At 43.1% G+C, this 27,497-nt stretch overlaps 1 protein-coding gene across 1 annotated transcript in view; it reads left to right on the top strand.

Moving 5' to 3' along the window:
* The window catches only part of BAIAP2L2 (BAR/IMD domain containing adaptor protein 2 like 2), a 37,863-nt gene that overhangs the window by 4,487 nt on the left and 5,879 nt on the right, over positions 1–27,497 (top strand). The window contains exons 3-13 of the mRNA XM_061582718.1: positions 357–432; positions 1,176–1,262; positions 9,635–9,696; positions 11,187–11,258; positions 12,342–12,458; positions 15,422–15,568; positions 16,386–16,529; positions 17,514–17,652; positions 18,372–18,612; positions 20,687–20,758; positions 23,938–24,124. Of these exons, the coding sequence (XP_061438702.1) occupies positions 357–432; positions 1,176–1,262; positions 9,635–9,696; positions 11,187–11,258; positions 12,342–12,458; positions 15,422–15,568; positions 16,386–16,529; positions 17,514–17,652; positions 18,372–18,612; positions 20,687–20,758; positions 23,938–24,124 (1,344 nt within the window). The remainder of the gene's footprint in view (positions 1–356; positions 433–1,175; positions 1,263–9,634; positions 9,697–11,186; positions 11,259–12,341; positions 12,459–15,421; positions 15,569–16,385; positions 16,530–17,513; positions 17,653–18,371; positions 18,613–20,686; positions 20,759–23,937; positions 24,125–27,497) is intronic.

The raw sequence follows: 27,497 nt of genomic DNA, 5'->3' as shown, positions 1-27,497 counted from the left end.
AACCTAGTTCTTTCAAAACATCTAAAACAAGAACCAGAAAAAGCATCCTGTATGACAGAAGGAAGGGTGCAGGCATGGTGACAGAAAAGGCCTGCTTTCGAGTCACCAGGGGCAAATAATAGGTCATAGGTTTAGGGTAGCCTGTGCAATGACTTCCAGATTTTGCTGGCCTCAAACTCCCATTAGCTGCAGGCAGCATGGCCAATGGTCAAGGTTGATGGGAGTTGTAGTCTTTACAACATGAAGGGCACCAGTGCATTTGGCTATCAAAAAGGTTTCCTCATATGATCTGAGAAGCATGCTAATATGTTGTCTGTTTGTTTGTTTTTTAAATCCTTCACCTGGATGGTTAATAGAATATCCTGGAACAGTTTAACCCAGCTCTGGAGAATCTGGTGTACCTGGGTAATAAATACCTAAGGGCTTTCCATGGTAAGTGGCAATGTTAGCTGACTTTCTTTGCCTATAGATGAGAGGTGAATATTCATGTTAGTCTCTCAGTAGCCCTATAGGGATGTTTGATGTCATCTGGGCTAGTGGTGAAATTGTGATTGTGTTTGTTGACTCTGCCTCCTCTGCATGCCCAATGAACATGTGTAGAAAAGAATATCTGTGCAGGAAGAGATATGTAGTAGGAATGAATGATATACTCAATCAACAGATAGCAGACCAACAACACGCAATTCATGCCTTCATATATAGCTTCCTGTACGCCACACATAGACAACTGGGCTACGGTTCTCAGAATTATCTGGGGGAAACCATGTGCTTTATAAATGTGTGGAAGGTGCTTTAGATGTATGGTGTGGAAGTGATCCTAGTCAACTGTCTGCATAGGGTAGCCTTCCCCAACCTGGTGATCTCCAGATGTTTTGGATTATGAAACAGCCCCAGCCAGCATGACCAACAGTCAGGACTGATGGGAGTTGTAGTTGAAAACATCTGGAGGGCACCAGGTCCGGGAGAGCTGGCAGAGGGGTATTGTGTGCTGCTGACATGAGTCAGGTTTGGGGGAAGGAACTGAGGAGAGGTGTGGACAAAGGGGTCAAAGGGCATTCAAGGGAGCTGAAATGGAGAGAAAAGGGAAAGAACCACACAGGAGAAGCTGGAGGATGAGTGATTGCAGCCAGGGGGAGAAAGCCCTCTAATATTCCTCCTTTTTCAAATTTCTGCAGTGTTAGCTGAGGCCGCTGATGTCTATTTTACAGCAATTCAAAAGATTGGGGAACAAGCCCTTCAGAGCTCTACCTCACAAATATTGGGTAAGATTCCTGCTACTGCCCTTTTCTTCCACGGTTTCAAGCCCCCTAGCTTAGTGATGGCAGCAGGAGTTGCCCCCATTTCTTTTCTGGATAGTGTTCCTGTGTCTATTAATACTGAGGTACTGAGTGTTATCTAGCCTAGAAATGAAACAGGTCTACAACCATATAGTTTCCCCATATTTTGACAAGATTGAACATAAGAACACAAGAAGAGTCCTGCTGGATCAGAGCAATTGGTTACCACTCAGGGCTTGTTTCGAGAGACACAAACCACGAGCCTGGATTCAAACATCACAACAAGCCAGACTCTGACATGTTTCCCTGCAGCACAGCAGGAGCAAGAGCAGAACACAGCGAGGACTTTTCAGCAGTTGCACCTGCATGCTGCACATTCACATTAACCCATAGTTTCTTTTAACTCTTGTTTATTTTGGCACGTGTGAGTGAACCAGGCCACTAGGTAGCATAAAGAATGAAACTCAAGTACAATTTTGAGCATGTGTCCTCCTACACAAATGATTTTTCTCCAGTTTTCTAAGGTGAGCACCTGTCGCAACAGCTTTTCTTCTTGTTTGGCTGGCTGTGAGGTGGCCAGTTAGGCATCTGATCTATTGGAATAAGCCCAGCCATAATGAGAGATCATATGGAGGGTCTCCTCTGATGATAGGGGTAGAGCTACCCAAGCAGAAGCCCTCTAGAACAATAAGGCCAACACTTCCTCTTCCTTCCTCATCACTTTTTCTTTTGTGTCATGTCTTTTAGATTGTCTGTGAGCAGAAATAGATACTGTCTTTTTTATTAATAATGTGTAAGTCATACCAAAAGCCGAAGAGTAGGGCAAAAGTTCTTTAAATCAATAATAATATAAATGATTCATAGTTGGGGGTTTCTCCTGGGTCCCCTGCTGTCGCTTGGGGCACAAGTGGCCTCAGTGGTGCAGAGGGCCTTCCAGCAGCTTAGGCTGGTGGCCCAAGTGTGACCCTATCTGGACAGGGATAACCTGGCTACAGTAATCTATGCTCTTGTAACCTCAAGGTTGGATTATTGGATTATTGCACTGTGCTTTACATGGGGCTGTCATTGAAAAAGGATCAGAATTCAATTAGTGTAGAATGCAGCTGCCCAATTGTTGACGGGTTCAAGGTAAACAGAGCATAAAAAACCAATCCTGTTCCAATTGCACTGGCTGCCTGTATGCTTCCAAGCCCAATTCAAAGTGTTGGTTTTGACCTACAAAGCTCTTTATGGCTCAGGGCCCCAATATTTTCTGGAATGACTCCCAATATATACCTACTCAGACCCTTAGATCTTCCTCCGAGGCCCTTCTCCAGGTCCCCCCCTCTGGGGGAGGCTCATAGGGTGATGACAAGGAAGAGAGCCTTTTCAGTTGTGGCTCTCCATCTGTGGAATATGCTCCTCATTGAGGTCTGCCTGGTGCCTTCATTGTCATCTTTTCGGTGCCCGGCGAAAAGGTACCTTTTCTCCCAGGCATTTGATAGATTGAGATGTTTTGTTTTAATATGCTGCTAAACCTTCCTATGGCTACGTGAGGTGCTATTGCTATTGTTTTGTTATTGTATGTCTTGTAAGTTGCTTGGGGACCTTTGGGTATCAAGCGACTAATAAATCCAATAAACAAACAAATAATCGTAGCCAGAAGATCTCAAGAGACCAGGAAAGAGGACTTACCATCATTGCCTTTCCTCGACATCTTCCCTTTGCTGCCATCCATTCCTCTTTGAAAGAGAAATTATGGGGAAGCCAGGGGCAAGCCATGAGGAAGCCATCTCCATCTCCACCAAGATCCCAAACTGTTAATGAAATTTGGGGTGTTGGATCAGCACTAGCCTGGGTTAGCTATTTATTTTTGCTGTTCAGTTTGGTCTTTTGTAGTGGATTGTATCACTTCATTGCAATATTGAATCTGACTTGCTGATTTTGTTCTAATTGAATTTATTTAATATGCTTTGTGATGGATTTTGCGTCTTGCTGCATTTTTTGGTGTATGACATTTATTGTGAACCACTTTGGGAAATGTCCATCCTAGAAAAGTGCATTTAAATTCAACTAAAAAAAAATGTGTGAGAGAGATAGAAAGAATGAGAAATAGCTCCATTGAAACTGAATGGCATAAGATATCTTGCCATCCTAAGCAGCACAGCTGCATGATTCAAATAATAATAATAATATTCAAAATGCTATTCATGATTCAAAATAATAATAATAATAAATAAAATAAACTCTTGCAGTGCATGGTCTAAGAGCAAACCATGTGCAGTCTGTGAGTTGGAGCCCATTCCTTTCTGTGACATTGCAAGTGATCCTGAGGGGCACCAATCAGGTTGCACACTGTTTCATAACAGTTTTGCTTGTGCAGTTGGGCTGGCTTGTTTTCATACATGACACTAAGGCTGTGATTCTGGCAGCACACTTATCACTGAACACAGTAAAGCTTACTTCTGAGTAACTATGCATAGGACTGCACTTTAAAAGTACCCTTTAGCTTCTCTTGTGTGGTTTGTGCGCATGTGTGAATGCTGCCACTGCGAGACAGTAATCAGAAGACAACTATTCTTCTAGCTAATGTTGGGCTTACATTCAAATGACATGTGGGAAATACAAGATGTGCTTTCAGTGTCGTGTGTGAAAATGTCCTATAAAGCAACAGGATAATTTTTGGATTTTCCACTTTAATTCTTCTTTCTTTCAGAAATTTATAACCTGTTTTTCAACTAGAATCCTAAGGCAGCTAATAAGAAAATTAGTCCCACCCTCTGTACCTTTGGTTAAACGTTGCACACTACAATCTTACACACATTGACTCAGAAGTAGGCCCAATGGGAGTTCAATGGGATTTGCACCTAGGGGAGTGTGAATAAGATTTCAGTCTGAATCTCCTCTCAAAACTCTTGACATCCAGACTGTATCAGTGAAATGATAATAACTGACCTTTTGTTCCAATATAACACTTTGCATGAAGTCATATATCACTGGCGCTTAAAGATAATAGGTCATTTATCGCTTCCTCTATATAGTGTGTTTGATCATTTCTGCAGGGGTTTTCAGAGAGCAAAGATCTTTGTGAGTCTTTATCTACTCATTCATCCTCACAACATACCTGTGAGGTAACTTAAAACAACTTGCCTCAGACTACTCAAAAAGCTTCATGGCTGAGCTAGAATTTGAACCTGCATCTCCCGCCATCCACACACAAAAATCTAACCCAGCCTTCGTCAACCTGGTCCCTTCCTCATGTTGTTGGACTACAACCTCCACTATAACTGACCACTGACCATGTTCACTGGGGCTGATGGGAGTTGTAGCCCAACAATATCATTCTGGAGCATACCAGGTTGGGGAAGACTAATTGAGCCTCTCTGCTACATGGTCCCCCTACTCCAGATGTACACAACTTGCAATTTGCTAAGGTATGCACTGTCTGCCAGCCACTTATTGTGATCTTCTATAAGAGGAACATAATATCAGACTAAACAGCCCTCAAGGTCAGATCAAATACCCATCTAGACCAGCATCCTGTTTCCCAAGGTGGCCAGTCAGATGTCTGTTTGGAAGCCCACAAGCAGGGCAAGAGCAAGGGCAACAGTCCCCTCCTGCTGTTGTACCCCAGCAACTAGTAATTCAGAATCATACTGCCTCTGATCCTGGAGATAGCATGTGGATACCATAACCTGTAGCCATTGGTAGACAGTGGGCTTGATAACACCTTTTTTCCCCCAAGCAAACAACAAAACTCAGAAGTTTATTCAAAAACAACAGGATTTTGCAGCAATTTTAAAGATTAATTATTAATTAATTGATTAATTACATTTATACCCCACCTTTCCTCCAAGGAGCTCAAGGTGGTGTACATGGTTCTCCTCCCTCTCCATGTTATCCTCACAACAACCCTGTGAGGTAGGTTTGGCTGAGAGACAATGCCTGGCCCAAGGTCACCCAGTGAGCTTCATGGTCGAGCAGGGATTTGAACCTTGGTCTCCTATGTCCCAGTCTAACCACAGTACCACACTGGCTCTAAGTACACTAGGGTTGCCAAATCAGAAGCATCCCAAACCCTGACATTTCAGAGGCAGGCCCCAATAATGTCACAGGGCTTGGTCTAGTGATGTCATAGGTGGGCCCTGGTCACTAAGCATGATACATTAGGCATAAACCACACTTGCTTGGCGCATACTACTCAAACAAACAAAAAATTCTCTGATTAGAAATTAAGATAGAAATCTTAGCTAAAAGAGGGTGTTCCCAGGTCCAGCTGAAGTGATGGGATCATTCCTTCTTACCTGCTTAGGGAGCCTGGATAGGGAACATTTAATCTAACCTACTTGCTTTTAGCAAGAAGGGTTTAAGTGCCTTCATGCCAGACCAGTCACCAGAAGGCCATTGTAGGAAGAAGGGAGCCTAGTGTTGTGGAGATGTTAGATGGGAGCACTTAGAAGTAAAGACGGATGACCTTGAATGCTGGAATTCTAAACACACTTACTAAGGGACTAAGCCCCATAGAACTCAATCGGACTTACTTCTGAGCAGATATGGTTAGGATTATGCTATTGGCAAGGCTTGATTAGGGATTCTCTGCAAACATATTAATATCAAAGCAAGGTTGGCAACCCCCTTCTTGGAATGCCCTGCCCCTGCCTTTTAATGTGGCTGCTCCAAATGTCTTTATAGCATTGACCCTTTACTGCAGAGAGAGGTTTGAGAAATGAATAAGATTCTCTACACTTTCCTGCCTACTCTGTGGACTGCTATAAACTCACTTTGACAGCCCGCCCAATTCCAATTAGTAATAACTGACAGACAGACAACACATGGTTAGTTTACGTTCACAGGCAGTAGCTTGGGAACAACAGCAATTGCAGCCACACTTCCCAGCATGTGAATACTATTTTACCACCAGTGGGCAAGAAACACACCATCATGCAACCAAAAAGGTGCATCATCAATGGGCTTAAGGGGGTTGAGCTGAGCTCATGGAACCATTGTTGTTGCTTCTATGGATATAAGAGAGTGAGATCAGAGGTAAATGAAATGTAAATAGAAAAACAAAAACAAAAGAGTGATGATTTCCTAAATGCAATACCATACCAACCACAAGAAGATTCCTATGAGTAAGGCAAAAAACTCAGCATCCCACAACCAGTCAGGGTTTTTCACCAAAACCCAAAACCAAAGGAATCCTGATAGCCAATCAGCCAAGGTCACAGAAATTCCCATGTAGCAGAACCTGACCAGGGGCTGCAGTTAGTGTCAGCACTTAATACCTCTGCTCTGAAATCTGCACTGGTTGCTAATTTTCTACAAGGCCAAGTTCAAGGTGTGCTTTCCATGTTATGGGTGCCACATAGTACTCATTCTGCTCTTACAAGAAATCAATCCTTTAGTGTGCCGGCTCCTACACTTTGGAACTCCCTACCTATTGACATTAGGCAGGCACCTTCACTGTACTCTTGTCAGCACCTGCTAAAAACTTGTTTGTTTAGGCAAGACTACCCAAGCATGCAGAAGCTATTATGTTTTTTATCTGTTTTTAACTCATTCTTGGTTTTATTATTCTGAATGTTTTTAAATACCTACCTTTAACTGTTTTTGCCAGTAATTTTATTGTTTTAGTTCTTTCTGTAAACCGTTTTGAGGTTTATTTGTTTTTTACAATAAAGTGGAATATAAATGTAAATAAAATACATAAATATATTTCAGAGTCACTGTGGCCCTTGGGCTTCTTTCCTCTTTTAGGCCATTTGGTACCATACTGATGACATGGACTAGCATTGGCTCTCCAGGCTTTCAGGCACTAGTCTTTTCCGGAGATTGGATTTTGGACCTTTGCATGCAAAGCATGTGCCATAGCACTGACCTACAGCCCTTCCCATTTAAAAATTATATTCTAAAATTGTTCTTTTCAATTCACTTACGAATGCACAGCAAACCTATGGCAGATTCACACCATGCATTTAAAAGCACATTCAACACATATTTGAAGCACATGAATCCCACCACAAGATCATGGGAACTGTAGTTTGTTTAGGGTGGTGACAGCTATAACTGTGAGGGGGAAATTACACTTCCCAGGATTCTTTGAGGGAAGTCATGCACTTTACATGCAAGTTGGATGTGCTTTAAATGTATTGTGTGGATCTGCAATGCTTCATAAGCTTTGCCAGCATATAAATCACTTTAATTATTTTTTTAAAATGGAAATCAACTACAAGGTTTACTGGGTGACCATGGGCTACTCACCATCTCTCAGCCTAATCTTACCTTCAAGGTGAAAACAACAAGGGGGACCATGATCACCCAAGGAAGAAGGGTACACTTAAAATGTAGAGGAAATAACAATGTACAACCATAGTGTGAAATCAGGTACTGATCGAGACATAGTATGAAGAAATATTTATATAAGTATGACTGTCAAAGATATTTATTATTTACACAACCCATAAAGATATTTATAGTGCACTCCTATGCATGTTTACCCAGCAGTCCCAATGTGTTCAGCGGGGCTTACTCAAACAGGGAAATATGCACAGAACTGCAACCTCAAGTAATAAGGAACTTCACTTACCCAACCCAAAATTCAGAATCATGCCACTTGAAGCTGTTTTGTAACTGTTTTATACTTGTTTTTATTGTTATTGGATTTTAAGTGGATTTATTTCTTGTTGTGAGCTGCCTTGGTTTCCAATCAGCAACCCTACCTTGCAGGGTAGTTGGAAAGACTCCATGTACACACACACTGGAGATGTAAAAATACATTGTGGCTGACTTGACTAACAGAATTTCACTTTGTTGCACCTGTAAAAAAAGGCAAAATATTATGGTTACTCTTTAGAGGAAATGGAGGGCGGAAAAAAGATGTGAGAAAGGGGGAAGGAGAGAAAGTAGGGAATTTATTACGTATAAGTGTTCAGTTTTCTCAATATGGAAAGTGGAAAATAAATATTTTTTTAAAAAAAACATACTTCCTATATAATAGTTGATTGTCAAAACCAGATGGTCATTGCAGAACTTTTTTTTAAATCAGTTTCCCACCAAATAAAAGTAGTGACACCTAAGAAAGCCCTCCTAATTGGTTAAAAAACAGGAATGGAGTGGAAGAAATTTACAACACAATGCTTTGCTATGTTCACTCAAAACCCCCACTGATTTACAGCAGAATCCTAACCTGTCTACTCAAAAGTAAGTCCTATTGAATTCAACGGAGTTTACTCCCAGGTATGTGGGATTAGCATTGCAGCTTTACTCCCAGAAAAGTGAGTATAGGATTAAAGCTTCATAGTGGGAAGGTTTTCAAAACAGATGATGAATTAGACAAATAAACTGCCCACTTCAACAGCCCAGGAAAATTTTAACTTGTTTGACTCCTTATAAATAGAAAATGGAATCATAAGATGTATCTACATTTTTTAAATTTTTTGTTCAAAAATTATTTGAAAGATAAAATGTGTAATATGCTATTTTTAAAAGTAATTAATAAAAATCCTGCATGTACATTTTTATGAACACTTTTATTATAATCATAACTGAAATTTTTACTGTGCATGCCTACCAAGATTCTGCTGCTGTGAAAGCTAGAAACCTGTTCAATTTATGATGTGCAGATAAGCAGGAAAAGGAAGCTATTTTCAGGACTTGCAATGGGTTCTCGCCATTGCCTGGATGTCAACAAATTTCTCGTCAATCACAACCCTGACTTCACTTATTGGCTAAAAACCTGAAAGGGTGGGGATTAGAGGACCTGGCTACTAGCTCACTTAACAGAAGTTGTTGGGGGGGGGAGGGAAGCTGACATTTTGGTGTATATCGCTTGAACCAGACCACCTAGGAACCACCCATAGGGTACCCCAAAAATACAGATTCTGCAGGTGAAAACCAGAGACCTGGCAACCCTAAAGAACATACTAATGGTATTAGTGCTACAGATGTGGCTGGGATCCAACTCCCATCCTCCGTGACCATTTGCCATGCTGGGTAGGGCTGAGTCCAACACCTTCTGGAAGAAGCTTCCCCAACCCTGGTATAAGCTTTTGTGAACTAGAGTACACTTCATCCCTGGTGAGCTGCTATACATGACTTGTGCATTCATTTTGGTGGGTCACAGGTTATGTGCAGGCCTACCGTATGTATGCCTCCGAATACCAGTTGCTGGGAATTATGAGTGGTGAGTGTGTTGTTGCACTCAGGTCCTGCTTGCAGGCTTCCCATGGGCATCTGGTTGGCCACTGTGACAGCGTGATGCTGGACTAGATAGGCCTTTGGTCTGATCCAGCAGGGCTCTTATGTTTATACACAATGGCTCATGAACTTTAAAAAAATAAAAACTTTTCATTGTGATCCTTTTTTTTTCTCCCTCGAAGGTGAAATTTTGATACAGATGTCTGACACTCAAATACATTTGAACCGCAACCTGGAAGTAGTAGTGAGTATCTTGGAGAGACATATGTGCAATAATGGGAAGTTTCACAGGGAAACTGTAGCAGGAATTATTGAGTCTCATCGACATGACTCTAAAGTACACCACTTTAATGTGGAAGTAGTTGTTTTGTTTCTTTTAAAAAGTGCTTTCATATTTTAGTGATTGCTGCCCTGGGCTTCTACTGGGAGGAAAGGAGGGATATCAATAAAGAAAATAAAATGGTGGTTTGCAATCATGGGCAAGACAGAAAAGAGTATTTATTTACCTTTTGCTTTATATTTTGTACCTGTGCATGGAATAATTTATTTATTTAACAAAATTTATATACCACTTGCTTGTATAAGACCTCTTAAGTGGTTTACAAAAAACTTAAAATTATCAGTAAAACAGTTAAAAAAAATAATGCATGTGCATGTACACAATACATGTTTGCAAGTGTGAGCCATTATTTATTTATTCATATTTGGAAAGATGTATATAATCATAGAACTCTCTAAGCTGTGTAGAATTAGTAGAACATATAAAACTATCATAGACAAATTATATATCTGGGTAGCCTTGCTAAAGTAAAGAAGTTTTCATCAAGTGTCTAGAACAATATTGCATAGGTGTCTGCCTAATGTCAATAGCCAGGACTGGATATGGCCATCCTAACTGAGCTCAGTAATAGAGTTTAGTTTACATGATTGGTTGTACCTCTCCAGGGTTAGGAATGGGCAAAACTGTCAATTTTGTTTTCTGTTTGTTTCTCATGTTTACAATCTTGTTCAGTTCTCCACATTCCCACATAAACTTGCATTTAAAAAAAAAAAAAGACCTCATGAAAATTCCTCAGCAGTTCAAAAATCTCTGAACCACACCTGAAAGTGGTTCCCATAATTGCTGGGTGAATTGAACATGAATTAAATTCATTTTTTGGGTAGAACTTTGAATGATTTCTAGTTAATCTTTAAATTTATTCTCTTACATGTGTTTGTTTTAACTCTTTAGATTCTTTTAACCTGTAAGCATAAAGTTTGTAATTGTTGGGGAAAATAAATTAAACCATTCACATGCCACTGCATGTGCATTTTGATGATTTCTTAGTCTTCTTAAGTATATTTTATACTTCAGCACAGCAGCTTTTAACATTCTGAATGCTGAACTTTTTTTTTTGCCAAGGATAATTTGGATGAACCTGAACTGAACCGTGGATTGATCATGAACCAAACTAGTTCATTTCGTAAAGGGCCAAATATGAATTGCAATTAATTCCTTTTGTTGAACTTGAGCTAGAACTATCCTTTGTTAAATGAACTGTCCACTCTCTGGGACTTCCTCATCACCTGTTTCCTAATCCTTTTTTTGAAACTGAAGATGCCAGGCATCATCCTCGTACAACACATGTTCTCTACCACTAGGCTAGGGACCCACACCACTTAATGCCCAGTTATTATGTCTAGTGAGTGATGCATGGTGATGTGGTTTCCAACAACTTTGCCTTTTTGGAGCAGGCACAGACCTTCCATGTGGACTTGCTGCAGCACGTGGAGAAAAACACCAAGATGGATATGCAGTTCATCAATGTGAGTGCCAGGCTGGCTCTAGCTTGTTTCCTCTTATCTTCTACTTTGAGCCATACTACAGGTCCTGAAAGGTATTGGCTTGCACACAACACTATACCAGAGAATCATAGATTTGGAAGGGATCTTGGAGGGCATCAAGTGCAACCCCCTGAATGGTACAGGATCTGCAGTGCAAAATGTGACTGCAGTATCCTTGACAGGGGATGGGTCAGCCTCTGTTTAAATACCTTCTTCCAATGAAGGAGAGCTCACCATCTTCTGAGGCAGTTTGTTCCAGTATTGAACAGCTTCTACCACTGGGAAGCTTCTCCTAATATTCAGCCAAAATCTGCTTCCCTTGAATTGCCATACATTGTTTGTAGTCCTTGCCCCGGGAGCAACTGAGAAGTTTTTTTTTTTTGCTGTTGTTGATGATGTATTGTTATAGGATTGGCTGGTTGGGATGGAGGTGTCTTTGGGTCCCCTAGTCCAGCCTCTGATTTTGAATTTGTATGGATGGAGTTAGCAGAGAAACCTGCTCTACTAGTTCCTTTCATAGGCCAGCCAAATTTGTCAAGTGGCCTCCATTAACAAGTGTAAGGATTTAGCTAGGAGATCAGTGTGTGCCATAGCAACTCTTTCAGGAGAGGCACTTTCTTCTCTCACCTTTACCTGGCTGGGCCAGGAAGTGGTCTCTTTGTTAGAGTGAGTCTAGTTGAAGCTGGGAAGCTGGAAAGGCATACAGAGAAGCTTGCTCTCTGTGTCTGAATCCCAAACCATGGCTCTGAGGTGCCTCCATGGAAGCCTGTTGGACTGTTAATGCTCCATCTTACTCTCTGGTTGTATATATATGTAAATAAAACCATATATCCTAAAGACATCACAGTCTCCGCTGACCTTCATTCCACGGAAACCAAACCCTGGGTAAGTGCAAGAACCCTTGGAAATCTTGCACCACTTGGAGATCAGGATGCACACAACAGTAATAACATGTATTTCAGCAAACATTTGTACAGGGCCTGGGTATTTTTCTTCTCTCTTTTCTCACCCAGGAGTTCAGACTTTTGCCTTTTCAATTTTTTATTTAAATGTGCCTGCTCATAGGAGAGCCGGCAGCGATATGAGAAGGAATACCGACGCAGAGCAGCCAACATAGATAAATGCATTTCAGATCTGTGGAGAATGGAGAGAACACGAGACAAGAACACCCGGGAGATGAAGGTATGGAGCAAAATGAGGGCTGCTTTCAGACAGGTGGCTCCTAGTCCTACTCAATCATTGCAAGCTATAAGTGGAATTGAAATTGGCTTTCCATGCTGTTGGGAGTCTTTTTAAATGTATACATCTTGCTATATTCTGTCCACACCAGTGGGCATGGCATAATGTCACTGGGTGGTGCCATTTGAAGCTCAGCACCAGGGCCAGCACATCCATAAGGCAAATTGTCTCTGGAGAAGGGATGGTGAGTTAGTGAGGTCCAAAGGGCACTAGGCTCATCAGTGCACCTACCCAGCTGCCACCACTAGCCTACCCAACTCCTGTGGGGCTCTCCAGGGTGCCTGGCCCATCCAACTTGTGAGGGGTGGATAATAATAATGATGATGATGATGATGATAGTTATTGTTATTAATATTATTCTAGGTGAGGCATCCTGGGAGAGTGTTGTGCTGCCACTGTCTTGCTCTGGTGGCTAGTTAAAAGTTTAAAACAATTAGCAACTAAATCTGAAATAATTTCTTGGGCACTCTCCTGGGCCACCTTGTCCAAAATGGCTCCCTCTGAGAAAGGACCCTCCATCCTCTGAGTGAGGCAGAGGGGAGGGGCAGTGACTGCCAGTGCTGCTGCCATTTTAGAAGCAGCAAAACACTTACAAAATAGGTGGGGAAGGAAAGGAGGACGAGCTAGGAGGGACGATGAAATGTCTTGCACCCACCATGCTCAGCAGACACGCGCTATAACCCTTCAGTAGAAAGAATTTTATGAGCGTGCTTATTTTTTAAAATCAGTCTTTTAATTAGCATTAGAATAGTTGCTCTGTGATATCGGAACAATGTTAATTTATTATGATGCTATAGTGCTACCACGTAGGTCAGTAAAGTTTCAGCATTATGCTACAGTGCTATACCTCTTTCAAGAAGTATTTGAGTGATAATTAAATTGAAATCAATTGGTATTAAATTGTTTATTGTAATGATGTATTGACATGTAGTTTTGAAGTTGTGTTGTAGGCACAGTTATATGGAAAACTAGCATGCAAACAGTAATACCACTACTACTAGAACCATTAAAAAGGGGGTATAAAATGGTGTCCACCAGAAATAATGAATGTGTGCTGAGCGGATGGTTGCTTCCAGATGGAGATTTAATTTGCAAATGTATCATCGAGATATCGCAAATGGATAGTTGGCCACAGGGTTTTTTTGCTTATCAGATTTCCCCTGCAAAAGGTACATCTGGGTTAAATGACGGTGGGGGAATGGGCTGGCTTTTTGAAGATGTCATGTGGATGCTGCACTTATCCCATACCTATCTGGAACCACCTGATATGTCAATGCCAGGTCAAAATCCTGCCCTTTAAAAAAGACAGAAGAGTAGTGCTAAAGATATCTACCCCTGTGGGAGGTGCATTGCTCTTCTGTTCTGAAAAAATGTCAGACCTTCTGCAGATTGAGAAAGATGAGTCACAGAGAAGATGAAGGATGACAATGACTAGACAACAGTGTTGTGTGGATGCCCTGTACACAATTAGTGAAGAATGCCTGGCAAAGTGGCAATTCACTTTAAATGCCTAGGGTGGAAGCACACTAAAGAACATTCAAAGAAGGGATATGACAGGCATGGGGAACTTCTAGCCCATGGGACAGATTAGGAAGGAAGTGGTCCTAATTTGGCTCCAGTGCTGTTTTCCCCAAGCCATGCCTACCTACCTAAAACCTGATGTCAGGTGCGAGGCAGGTAATGATGCAGGTGCACAGGAAGAACCATGAACCTTAAAGTGCACCCCTGATTGTTCCTGGCCGAGTAGCAGATGCGTTCACCGCCTTTAAATTTGGTACCAAATACAAATCCCACTGGGATTGGTTCCACTTGGGACCTCCTGATTGGATCACCTGAATGGAGCTGAACCCTGCTGAAAAAGCGAGGTTTGCAAACCCCACTGGAATCTGCTGCGCTTGGGACCACAGCCTAGCTTGAGTTCTTTCCTTAGATGTGATTGACAGGTGAGTGGGCCCTCTGGGGTGAGGGAGGGACGTTGTTAGAATGTCTCTTATACCTGGGAGACTTGGATTCAAAAGTCCATTCATCTACAAAGCTTACTGGGTTGCCTTGGTGTTGTATCCATATACAGAACTTGGACCAGTCAGTATTCCTCAGCCAAATTTACTTTGTGGGTTTTTTGTAAGGATGAAATAGAGGGAGACCTTGTTTCTTATCCTGAGCCATTTGGGGAAGGGATAAAAATGTAATAAAAATGGATAACTATGCACAATTCTAATATGCGCATCCCACTCTGACTATTCCTGGACTGGCTTCAAGTCAATCCCGACGTATGGCTACCCTATGAATAGGGTTTTCATGGTAAGCGGAATCAGAGGGGGTTTACCATTGCCTCCCTCTGAGGCTAGTCCTCCCCAGCTGGCTAGGGCCTGCTCAGCTTGCCACAGCTGCACAAGCCAGTCCCTTCCTTGTCTACAATTGCCAGCTGGGGGGCAATTGGGCTCCTTGGGACTATGCAGCTTGCCCACGGCTGCACAGGTGGCAGGGCACGTAACCCCTGAGCCATTCACTGTGGTGTGATCTTTAGCTGGCCCTTGACACCCAGGAGACACAAGAGGGATTTGAACTCACAGACTCTGGACTCCCAGCTAGGCTCCCCTCCCCACAGGGAGGCTGAAGAACAGACATATTTGTGCAGCAAGCTAGTGTCCATACCAGTTGGCCACACAGCAAAACTCTCACCTGATTATTGGTTTGATGCCTTGCCAGATCAGTTTTTCAATGCTGTGCAGTCTCCCCCCTCCCCAATATCTTACTGCAGACTGAAAATGGAACTAGACATGTGTCAAAAGTTTTTTTGACAATTGCTTTGCTGTGTAGCAAGTTATAAAGAGCATTAAGCTCGCTGCACAGCTAGGACTCAGACGTCCTCTGGTTGACACCAATCCTTTTTCCCCTCGTGCCAGGAGAACATGATGCACTTGCACACTGAGATGCAGGATTTTGTCAATGAGAGCCAAAAGGCTGCTGAGATGGAGGAGAAACGCCGCTATCGCTTCCTAGCTGAGAAGCACCAACTATTCTCCAATACCTTCCTCCAGTTCTACACCAGGGTGAGGAGAGGTAGAGGCATATATAATATGGGGGAGGTATGGAGAGGGAAATGGGTGCATTGGCAGATCCGGAGGTGGTGGTGGTGGTGATTTCATTTGGGATTAAAGCAGGGATGGGGAAACCTGCTGCCAGATGTTGTTGGACTCCCATCATCCTTGAGCATTGGTCATGCTGGCTGGGGCTGACAGGGGTTGGATTCCAGCCATATGTGAAGGACCACAAGTTCCTCATTCTGGTATTAAAGGGAGCCTGATATCTTCTGTTGGGGGGAAGGACAAAGGAAGCAAGAGCCTTTCAGTAAAGCAAGTGATTTCTTGGCTACCCACATGAATAGTCATGAATCACACTGCGAATCACAGAATAGTATCTAGAAGCAGAATACGTTAGTTCTTGTGGAACTTTGAGCACCCTAACTTTCAGATGTAAAAGGTATCAAGTTTTTAGCCCTCATAAGAGCAGATGAAACATGGGAAAAATATAACTATTATTTTTTGCTTGCTTAAAAGCTCAGAAAGTGGAGGTGTGGATTCCATTGGTCAGATAACAGGAAGGAGGGGGAATAGAATAGCCTACAAAAGCAACATTCACTTTAGAGGAGGAATCAGCAGAGGCAAGAATAGATTATTTTTCTGTCTAGCGCCCCCACTCTAAAAGAGTGGTGGAGTGTGGTGGGGGAACGTCTCCTTAGCACACAAAGTACCCATTCGATACCTTTGGGACTGCCATTTTTTAATAAGTTGTGACTCATGCTTTCCATTTCCCCCTTTGTCATTATACTTCCCAGTCTCCATTATTGTTGTCTTTACTCCTGTTAAGGCCCGTACCATCATTCAGAACAAAGCACCACTGTGGAAGGAACAGTTGGAGGCCACCCGCAATCCTGCCCAAACCTTTCTCAACATAACCCCCAACCACGGTGCCTCATCTGGCTCTCTGGTTCCTAGTCCTGTCCTTGAGTTGGTAAGGAAAATGAAAACAACCAACAACCTTTGGGGAGGAAGGATTCCTGAAATGAGTAGCCTTCAGGGTGGAATAGTCAAGGATGGCCGTTGGGATGCTGGGTGCAGTTCTGGTTAGTTATTCTCAAAAAGGGGTTTGCAGAGCTAGGAAAGGTGCAGAAAAGGGCAACCAAAATGATCCTGGGGTCAGAGCACCTTCCTTCCTAGGAAAGGCTAAATCAGGGTTGGGGAGCCTCAGGCCCATAGGGCAAATGCAGCCCTTCAGACCTCTCTCTCTCGTCCTTGGAAATCTTCCCAGGCCATGCTTCCTCCCCAGCCATACCCCTCACTGACCTTGCTTCACATCCTCCTTCAGTATTTTTGCCTGGTGGGAATATGTCCTAAGAATGTCATTTGCTTGCCTAGATGGAAGAGAGCTGCTCCACTCATATTTGCCTCCTCATCCCCACCATTGGCATGTGGCCCCCAGAAAGTTGACCAGAAGGGAACGGGAAAACCTCAGGCTGAAATAGTCCACCATCTGTTGTGGCTTTTTAGTTTACAAAAAAGATAACTAAGAGGGACCACAATAAGAGGTTTATAAAATTATGTGTGGTATGGCAGTGGAAGCTGATGGCTCCATGTCAGTGGGGCAGTGGAATCTGCTCTGGGTTTTAGCACCTTGGTCAGCTCCTTGAAAGTTCAGACTAAAACCTGGAGTGGATCCCGCTGCCCCACCAACTGCCACTGTGGTGTGGAGAAATTTGTTGGTTTTTATCTCTGTTTCATAAAAATAGAACCAGAATTCCCTGTCAGTCAGCCAATTAAGTAGATTGGCAGTAAATTCAGGTTCAGGATTTCTGGTGATTGGTGATGTAGGCGTCTAGATTGTGACATAAGAGATGACAATATGTCTTCAAGAGACATCTGGATTGCTTCAAAGGATCTTCTTCTCTGGGATCATTTTCACAAAGTGCTCACTCTTGGTCTCACTTCCTTGTTGCAGCCCCAGAGGCCTTTGGGTGATTTCAGTTCAGTGACAGCAGGACGAAGCTCCAGCCCCTTCCCACAGGAGACAGCAGAAATGTTGCCTTCCCCTCAGTCAGAGCCAAGAAGGAGAACCCTGAAAAGAACTCCCTCTATCGGTAAGAGAGTCCAGAGGAGGGGAGAATCCTAGGTCAAAAGGAATCAGCATGCGTCTTGTGATGGTAGATAAAGACTCTTCATTGAGAAACATTTTCCTAAGATGCCTTGGGATTCCTGTTATGTGTGTAGATGTGAGAAATTTATGTTCATTCCAGACAGTGATGAAGCTTGAACACAATGAGCATAGGACCTAAACAATGAAGATCTAATTTAGTGTAGAAGTTTGAGGGTTGGACTAAGACCCAGATTCAAATCCTCAGTCAGCCACCATTAAGCTGACCTTGGGCCACTCACTATCTCTCATACTAGACTACCTTACAGTCTTGTTGTGAGGATAAAATTGGGAGAAAATTGTGGACATCTCCATGACCTCCTTGGGGAAAGGTGGGATGTAAATATAAACAAACAAACAAAACAATTTATCTAACCTATAGGCCAGGGGTGGGGGACCTGTGCTTCTCTAGATGTTGATGGACTCCAACTCCTATCAGCCCCAACCAGCATGACAAATGGTCAGGGATGATAGGAGTTGTACTCCAGCAACATCTGCAGAACCACAGGTTCTGCAACTCTGCCATAGACGTATTGAAGGCAAATCTAGGGTTGGTTTCGTTGTTTTTTACAAGTAGCGTTTGGCCTATTTATGTGGTCTATCCTCCCCTCCTTTAGCAGAGCTGGGATCCTCCAAGAGATTTCTGCCTCTTTCTTAATCTTGCAGGCTCCCTCTCCACTGGCCAACGTTCTCGTTCTAGCTCCTTTGGGGAGCAGGCGGCAAGAAGAGCAGAAGCTGGGGGTAAAGAGGGGAACAGCAATAGCATGCTGAAAGTCCAAGCAATAGCGCCCCACTTGACTGGTTCCAATCAGACCCTTTTGCAGTTCAGCCTTGGGGATGTAGTCACCGTGCTGATACCAGAAGCACAGAATGGCTGGTTGTATGGCAAGCTGGAAGGTACATCCATGTAAGTTTGCTCAGATATGCATCTGTGGGAGTCTGGTAGGCTGAGGAGGTTCTTGGCTTACGGGCTTCGGGTCAATTGTTGAAATTTGTATCATGCTTTTAAAATGATGCAGACCAAACAGATTCTTATTTCAGTAGCAGCTCATTTAGAGGATCAGTTTAAATCATGCCTGTTGCATCTTATAGCCTTAAGAGAAGGGGTGGGGAACCTTTTTGGCCAACTTTGACAGGTGGACAGGACCATCCACCTGTCAATCTTCTGATGCTCTAATAACATCAGGTGATGGACAGATGATTGACTGGCATAGCTGGTTCAATAAAAACTGTCACCTGGGCCATTTTGGGTCTTTCCTGTCTTTCTTTTGGGACCAGCGTGGCAGTTGCTCTTGTATGAATCCAGACTCTGGAGTTTGCTGGAAGCAGTCAGTGCTGAACCAATGTCGTGTTTCAACCAAGTTCACTGTCCTTTAAAACTGTCCTGTTTAAAGGAGACACGAAGTCAAGGTCTCTCTTACCAGTACAGTGGTGTGTCTCATGTAGGGATGTGCAGAATTCAGCCCAATTTGGATTTGGTACTGAATTTTCTATGATTCGCTTATTCTCAATAATTGAGGACTGGATTTTAAAGTAGTGAATTTCTGCGGCTGTTTTTGAAAACAGACTTTTAAAAAAACTGCCTCTAAAATATCAATTTTAAGAATGATAATTTATCAATATTTCATTTAAATGTATTACTTTTCCTTCAAAATATCAATATTTTAAAGGAAATAGCAATTATTTCCATCAAAATATCGATATTTCCTTTAAAAATATTAATATCATTTTTTCTGAGTGAAACAACCCCCCACACACAGATCAGTTAAAACAGCAGCTAGTGGATTAAGAACAAATTCAAATCGATGCCAGCCTGTTAGGTTAATGGAATGTTTTCTAACTAGCACCTGCCAATGAATCCCATCCCTAGTTTCTTGTTAAAACATCATGGGTGCTTGCCAGGACTGGCAACTGCATTTAAAAACAGCTTTTTTGTCATTTATGCATAACCTTTTGTTTGTTTGTTTGTTTTAAGTATAAGGCTCTTAATAGTTAAAGTGAAAACAAGGGGCCTTTAAGTAAGACTGTCAAGCAAAGGTGTAGGTATCTGTATCTCCATAGGCATGAAGGAGAAATTCAATTCAGTTTGCATTTAAAGGTGAATCCACCCAATTCACACTTTCCAAAACAATGCCTGAAGTGAAACACAGCCATCCTTCATAGAATCATAGGATCATAGAGTTGGAAGGGGCCTATAAGGCCATTTAGTCCAACCCGCTGCTTAATGAAGGGGTCCAAATTAAAGCATACCTGACAGGTGGTTGTCCAGCTGCCTCCTGAATGCCTCCAGTGTTGGAGAGCCCACCATCTCCCTAGATAATTGGTTCCATTGTCATACCACTCTAACAGTTACGATGTTTTTCCTGATGTTCAGTTGAAATCTGGCTCCCTGTAACTTGAGCCCTTGTCCTGCACTCTGGGACAACTGAGAAGAGATCCTGGCCCTCTTCTGTATGACAACCTTTCAAGTACTTGAAGAGTGCTATAGTATCTCCCCTCGGTCTTCTCTTCTCTAGACTATAGATGCCTAGTTTTTTTAGTCTCTCCTCATAGGGCTTTGTTTCTAGCTCCCTGATCATCCTCATTGTCCTTCTCTGAACCCATTCCAGTTTATCTGCACACTTCTGTGAATTTTCCAGTGGAGTTATCCAGCCCTGTAATATGTACAAAAATGCATATATTAGGGTAAAGTGTGCATAAAAATACAGAAATTAACATACAAAATGCATTATATTAAATTGTTTTGCAAAAATGTGTACATTAGGCAACATTGCATAACAAAGTATGTATATTAGGAGAAAGTCACACTAAAATGCTAATGAATTTTCATGACCCCCCCCCATTTTTAAAAATTGCAAACTGATGTGGGAATGTGAGAACTGATCTGAAGATTGAAAGAAACCAGAAGACAGATCCCATAATAAGAGGTTGGATGATGATGTGCATAAAAGATGGCTGTTGCCATGTGTCTTTGCTTTTAGGAGTGGCTGGTTTCCTGAAGCTTTTGTGAAGCCACTGGTGGAGGTGAGAGGCGCTGAGGAGATAACCCCCAGGTACCATGAACCTGAGTTGTATCATTCAATAGTGATGTTTGTATGCCCTGTTCTTTGTTCTCGTGTGAAGCCTGGTTGAATGCAGGGCCGGCCCATCTGTTGGGCTGATGGGACACTTCTCCCGAGCATTATTGGCAAGCAATCAGCTGCTAGCTGCCCCTACCACTGCTGTAGCAAGCAGAAGTGTGGCTTAGGCTAGGTTTCCAGTGGTAGCAAGGAAGAGAAACGAGGAGGAGGAGGGCCAGGGACATGAAATTGGAGAGATAGGGTTGGAGGAGTGATGCATAATGAGGGTTCAGAAGGGGGGGCATAGCTAAGTCAGCTCTTGTGAAGTGTTCTTAGATATTAAATTTATTTATTTATTTATTTATTTATTTATTTATTGCATTTGTATACCACCCCATTGCCAAAGCTCTCTGGGCGGTTTACAACAATTAAAAACAGTAAAAACAAATATACAAATTTAAAAACACATTTTTAAAAAGCAATTTAAAGCCTAGCCTTAGCCAAATGTGAAGAGATACAGGGGGAAGCAATTCTGAGAAGGAAAGGGGGCAATTTTAAATGGAGAAACTGTATATATTGTATGGGTCATTTAACCCTTTAGTTCCCTACTGCTTCTCTGTTCCAAATTGCCCCCCTCCGAAGCTGCTCTTCTCCCTGTGGAGATTTAGACACATATTCACAAGGAGGGAAATGCAAGTTCGGAACCTTGGGGGGGGGTAGAGTGGCTTCAGATGGATCATATATGATCTGGAGTGGAGAAGCATCAAGCAGGGAAAGGATTAAGCAACCTATGCACTTGTATGCCATTTCTCTGCTCAGAATGGCCCCCTGCAGTAGTGCTTTCCCTCTTGAATGTTGTTACATGCAAAATGAAATCATTTTCACAATCAAAATTACTCCCATTATGAGTTGCCCAATGACAGGGAGAACCCCACAAGAAAATATTTAAAATAAGGGTAGCCTGACAGCCATTTTTGAAACGGTAAGAGCTGCTTTGGTAGGGAGTGGTCAGAAGTGGAGAAGCAACAGGGACAGAAATGGAGCTTAACCCTTTCCCTGTCCATAATTTCCCTGTGCAAAATTGCTCACCCTCCCCCCCTCCAACATTTCCACTCCAGGGTTCCAAACAGGGCCCTTGAGAGTGAAGCAATTTGGAGTACAGAAAAGATAGGCAAAGAAAGGGTTAAGCACCTTCTCCCTGCCTGTTTCTTCTCTGCTCTCACTTCCCCCTCCCAGATGTAAAAGGGCAATTGGGCTACTGTTAAGCATATTTACATGTCACACGTCATTTGGCCTTGAGGTGAGATTTCAGCCAGGAGTTATCAGCTGATGCTCTTAGCTAGTGTCCAGTACTAGCTCCAACAGAGCCACTTTCAGCTTTTAATAGTTTATATTGAGTGTGGTAGAGTGGTTAGAGTATTAAGCCAGAACCTGAGAAGCCCACTCAGCCCTAATGAATCCAACTGGGAGTGCCTCCAGACTGTCACAATTTTTGCAGGAGAGATTCAAGTATGTACTGGGACTTTAGGTTTGCACAATTAAAGTAGCTTAAAGATCTCTGTTGTTCTAACACAAAGCATCCACTTTTTGTGGTTCAGAAAGTGATGGGGAAATGCACTGAATAGTGTGGGATGAATGAATGATTAACAGGAAGATATGCAAACACCTCACAAGAAACCACAATGAATGCAGGATGAATACCCAATGTCATATAACCTGCATCCTACAAACCAGTGGCAGCAGGTGGCTCCATGTCAGTGGGGCAGTAGAATCTAATCCAGGTTTTAATCCAAACTTTCAAGGAGCTGTCCATGGTACAAGCAGTGGAAACCTTTCTGGGCTTTAGTCTGAACTTTCAAGGAGCTGTCCAAGGTGTGTCAGTGGATTCCACTGCCCCACTGATATGGAGCCACCTGCCGCCACTGCTACAGACATATTAGAATGAATGCTCAACAAAAACCGGGCATGGTTAACTACTGCGTAAACTTTGTGCAAACACTGAATAAACAGCTTGTCCAGAGGAACCCTGGGTAACACTGGGGTCAGTCGCTAATGTCTCTCAGCCTAATTTGCCTCACTTGGTTGATGTGAGAGAAAAAATGAGGGGGAGGGTGGGGGAAAACCACGTATACCACCATCAACTCTGTGTAGGAAGGGAAATATATGAATAAAATAAAATATCTGCACTTATTTTTTATTTACTTACTACTTAGAATTATATCCAACCATTCAAATACAAAATTAGGATGGCTTTTTAAAAAAAAAAAATGAACACCACCATAAATTAACTCTTGGATTAAAATAAGTTAAAAAGAATCAAATAACTGAAGCTAGCATCAAAATAACCCAGGTAAAACAGATCAACCATCGTTTAAAAGGCTGGGTTTTTTGCCTTCCTCCAGAAATGTATCAGTGGGTGCCAGGCATGCTTCTCTGGGGAGAACATTGCAAAGCCACTGAAAGAGACCCTTCCCTGTTAGTCACCAGCTACTCCTCCAGTGGCAGAGGGAACCTGGAGAGTGGGAAATGGCCTCTGCATGATGGTCTGTGGGGAGGTGGCAGTCTCTGTCCCCCCCCCCCATGAACCGCAATTCTCAGATTCCCAGCTTTCATTAAAAAAAGAGTAAAAGTAACCCAGTGGGGAGAGGTAATGTATGACAACACTTATGTGTAGTCCTGTGTTGTTAACCTGCTGTTGTTGTTGCTGTTGTTTTTAATGAAACGCAGTGGGGAAGGGGCTGTGAAGTTGATTGTAGCAGCAGTGCAATTATTTAAGGAATTGAAGGGACCAGGAAAAGAGCTGATGGTTTCAGCAGTGAGTAGTAAGGTGTTGTCTGAATGTCAGGTCCACCTGCAGATGGATAGCAAGCTTACCCATTGAGAACCTGGCCTTATCCAGGCCTTGACACTTACCAGATCTAGCAGAACAGTAGACCTGTTCTCTGATGCTAGTCATGTATGTTTGTCTGTCTATTTGGAGAATTCCTGGAAATATTCCTTTGGACACCCATGGGCCTCTGATGAGCATTTTGCAAGTACCCACAGGCACATCTGGAGATGGTGGCCCTTCAGGGACTCTGGCCACAGAAGGCTTTAAAGGTCAAAGCCAAATAAATAAGTGTGCTTGCCCCTTCCTGCCCTTTTGTCACCTTTCCTTTTTCACTCTTGCTCAGAATGTTCCCCCTGCGGAGCAGTCACAGTGTCAATGACCTTCTGGATCAGCCCAGCAGCACCCCGTCTGCTGGCAATTACTGGCACAGCTCCAGCAGACCTCAGTCCCCAAGCCCATCTCCTGCCATGTTGGGGGCAGGCAGCCGTCGGAGTAGCACAGCCAATGCCGCTGCCCCCTCGGATTCCAAGGTAAGGGCTTGTCCTGTCATTTGGTGGAGTTTGGAAAATCATGTGGGGCTGTGACAGCTGGTAGCTCTATTTCAGCGGGGCAGTGGAATCCACTCCGGCCTTTAGTCCAAACTTTCAAGGACAGCTCCTTGAAAATTTGGACTAAAACCCAGAGCAGATTCCACTGCCTCACTGACATGAAGCCACCAGTCACAACTGATGTGGGGGTACAGATTTAGACCACTAGGTTTGGGTTTGGAATGGTGTAAGCAGGGACAGGGAACCTGTGGCCCTCCAAATGTTGGGCTTCAACTCCCATCAGCCTAGCATGGCCAGTGGTTAGGGGTGATGGGAGCTGTAGGCTGGCGACATCTGGAAGGTAGCAGGTTCCCCACCCCTTGGTATACAGAGTGCTGTTGGCAAGAGAGTTGGCTGGGATCTGATTAATAAGTAACCCAGGTGATGTACCAGCTGCCAATAAACTGCCCTTCGGCTGCTGCCCTGCAATTCAGCTCCAGACTGCAGCTGTACCATTTGCAAGGGCCAGTCACATGGTTGCCCAGATCATATGGTTACCATGCTGTGTTACAGCCACATAGGTGTGGAAAGTCATCATCACATGACCTAGGCAGTTGTCATGTCCTGCCTTGCCTATATTGACACTATGATCTGAAGCTGGGGGCAGGTATAATGTCATATGAATCAGCCATCCACCTCCTGCTATGGTAGGGGTGGGGAATCTCCATCCCAGGGGCCAAATGCACAACCAGGCCTCTCTGTCTGGCCGTTGGGACTCTCCCCAGGCTGTACCACCCTTCTTGAATGTTTTTGCCCGGCAGGAATGCACCCCTGAACTCTTTAATGCTTCTTGGTTTCTCAGACAGATGATAGAATGTTCTCTCGCATAAGCAAGAGGCTGCTCAGTTTCTGCTGTCCTGTGGTGCAGCTTTTATTGCCACCCCTCCTGCCCTTTCTACAGAAAAAAATCCTGCTGGGTAAACTACACAGAGCTCTTCCTGGCTAGCCAATATCAGTAGCTGGGTCTGCAAAATGAGCTGCAGGACAAGCGTCTGGAAATGTATTGCTGAGGGCAGGTGGTGAGAAGGATATCCATGACACCCAAGTGATAAATCCTGAAAGGGGGGTGGGTGGGAATAACTACCATAAAGCCCTTTATTGTCACACCTGCAACATTAGAACTTCATCCTGAAAATTATGACCAAGCCTGATGCAGTGGCAATAAATAATAAACATGCTTGGTTTTTAAAAGGTAACTAATGGGTGCAGGGCTCCCCAAGCAACTTTGGCACCACAAGGGGGTGCATAGGGGGAGATTATCTCTTCTCCTCTTGCACTAATCCTAAAGAAAATTGCCTCCTTCAAAGCTGCTGTTTGTAACAGAAGGGAAATCTCCATTGGTGCCAATGGAAGCTTCTTTTTCTATGCAAATAGGATGTTTATTGCATTCACACAAGGAAATCCCCTCCAATTCTCAGTGAACATTTCTCTGATAAATTTCCTAGATTGCCATGGCCTCTTAGTGCTTCTCCAGTTCCTCCTGTGACATCAGCTTGTTGTCCTCACTCAGGTTTTAGGACTGACCTCAGTGCTTTTCTTTTCTTTCGGTTCATAGTAGCCACTCTCAGCCTCACAGCATAACATCCTTTTTGGCCTGCCTCGCCCTACCAACCTTGGTTGGTTCCCCTCTTCCATATTTATCTGGGTGCCCTGCTTTACCATCCCAGAATCTCAGTCCCTTCTCTTTCACTTCCCAGGGACCCTTCAGTTCACTCCTCTTCTCCATGACATCCCAGCCTGATTTCTGGTGGCTTCGGGGCAGCAGCTCTTTCTGCTAACAGTAGGACTCTGAGTGTTCAACATGGGCTTGGGTGGCCATCTGGCCAGCTGATGGAGATGCCCTCCTTTTCTCTTTTCCTCTGCTGAGCACTGTGGCATGTCTCTTCTGACAGGGCTGCCCTGGAAGCAGAAGAATGCTAGTGGTGGGGTCTGGGGCAGGCTGAGGATTCTCAGCCTCTATGAATGGGAAAAAACACAGGGTTGTTGGGTTTTTTTTGCTGCTTGCTGTGGATTGAGAATTTGGCCATGTTCACACGAACAGCTTCTTCAGTTTAACAAATACACAAAAGCCCTTTACAAAAATCCCAACCCTCCTTTACACTCCCATGTTGTTCACACTGAGACTGTAGCAGTTGACATGAGGATAAATAACTTAGAAGAGAAGACCGAGGGGAGATATGATAGCGCTCTTCAAGTACTTGAAAGGTTGACACACAGAGGAAGGCCAGGATCTCTTCTCGATTGTCCCAGAGTGCAGGGCATGGAATAATGGGCTCAAGTTACAGGGAGCCAGATTTTGACCGAGCTTCAGGAAAAACTTCCTGTTAGAGAGGTATGACAATGGAACCAATTACGGAGGTGATGGGCTCTCCAACACTGGAGGCATTTAAGAGGCAGCTGGATAGCCACCTGTTGGGTATGCTTTAAGTTGGATTGCTACATTGAACAGGGGGTTGGATGGCCTTATAGGCCGCTTCCAACTCTACTATTCTATGACTCTATGATTCTATCATTCTAAGATAAGGGCCTGTTCTTCCTCTCTTTGGCTGCCTCTGCCCAGTACTAAGGGCCAAACTATACATGACGCTAAATTCCTGTGAATCAGTACTTATCTCTAAATTAGGGATGGGCGAATCTGCCAGTTTCAGCTTCTCTGTTTCTTGTTTTTCCAGTCTTAAATTCAGTTCTCCACACTTCTGCATCACTTTACAATTTTTTTAAAAAAAAATCCTCGTGAAAATTCATCAGCATTTTAATGAGAATTTTTCCTAATATACGCATTTTGTATTCATTTTTACCTAAGATATACAATTTTGCAAAGAAATTTCCCCTGCATAATCCATTTTTGTATGTTATTTTTAGTCATTTATGAATTTTTACGCACACTTGACTCTAATAGACACATATTTGCATATATTATTTGGCTGGAGCATAGCAAAATTTGGAGAAGTGTGAATTTTGAAGGATGGCTGTGTTTTGATTTGCATATTGTTTTGGAAAGTTTGAATTAAGTAGATTCACATTTAGATGCAAAGTTAATTGAATTCCTCCCTCCATTCCTACTCAAAATAGCAGGTGTGAGGAGGAGAGCAATGAGGATTGAGTTGATGGTATGCATGGAGGCCTTTTTAAAACTGTTTTCCAGTGCTGTTATCCCAACAAATATTGCCACTTCCACATGCTGTTAGTCTCAGGAGTGAAACTTTCATTGATGACAATGGAAGCAACTACATTCGGGCTAACAGCAACTTTGGAAGGGTTGATCTTTGTCATGACCACAGCAAGGGAGGAAAAGGTTAATGCACATCCCCCTGCA

The sequence above is a fragment of the Rhineura floridana genome, chromosome 8, assembly GCF_030035675.1.
Source record: "Rhineura floridana isolate rRhiFlo1 chromosome 8, rRhiFlo1.hap2, whole genome shotgun sequence".
Classification (NCBI taxonomy): Eukaryota; Metazoa; Chordata; class Lepidosauria; order Squamata; family Rhineuridae; genus Rhineura; species Rhineura floridana.
The sequence above is the reverse complement of the archived record's forward strand: the minus strand, read 5'-3'. Positions and strand labels throughout refer to the sequence as shown.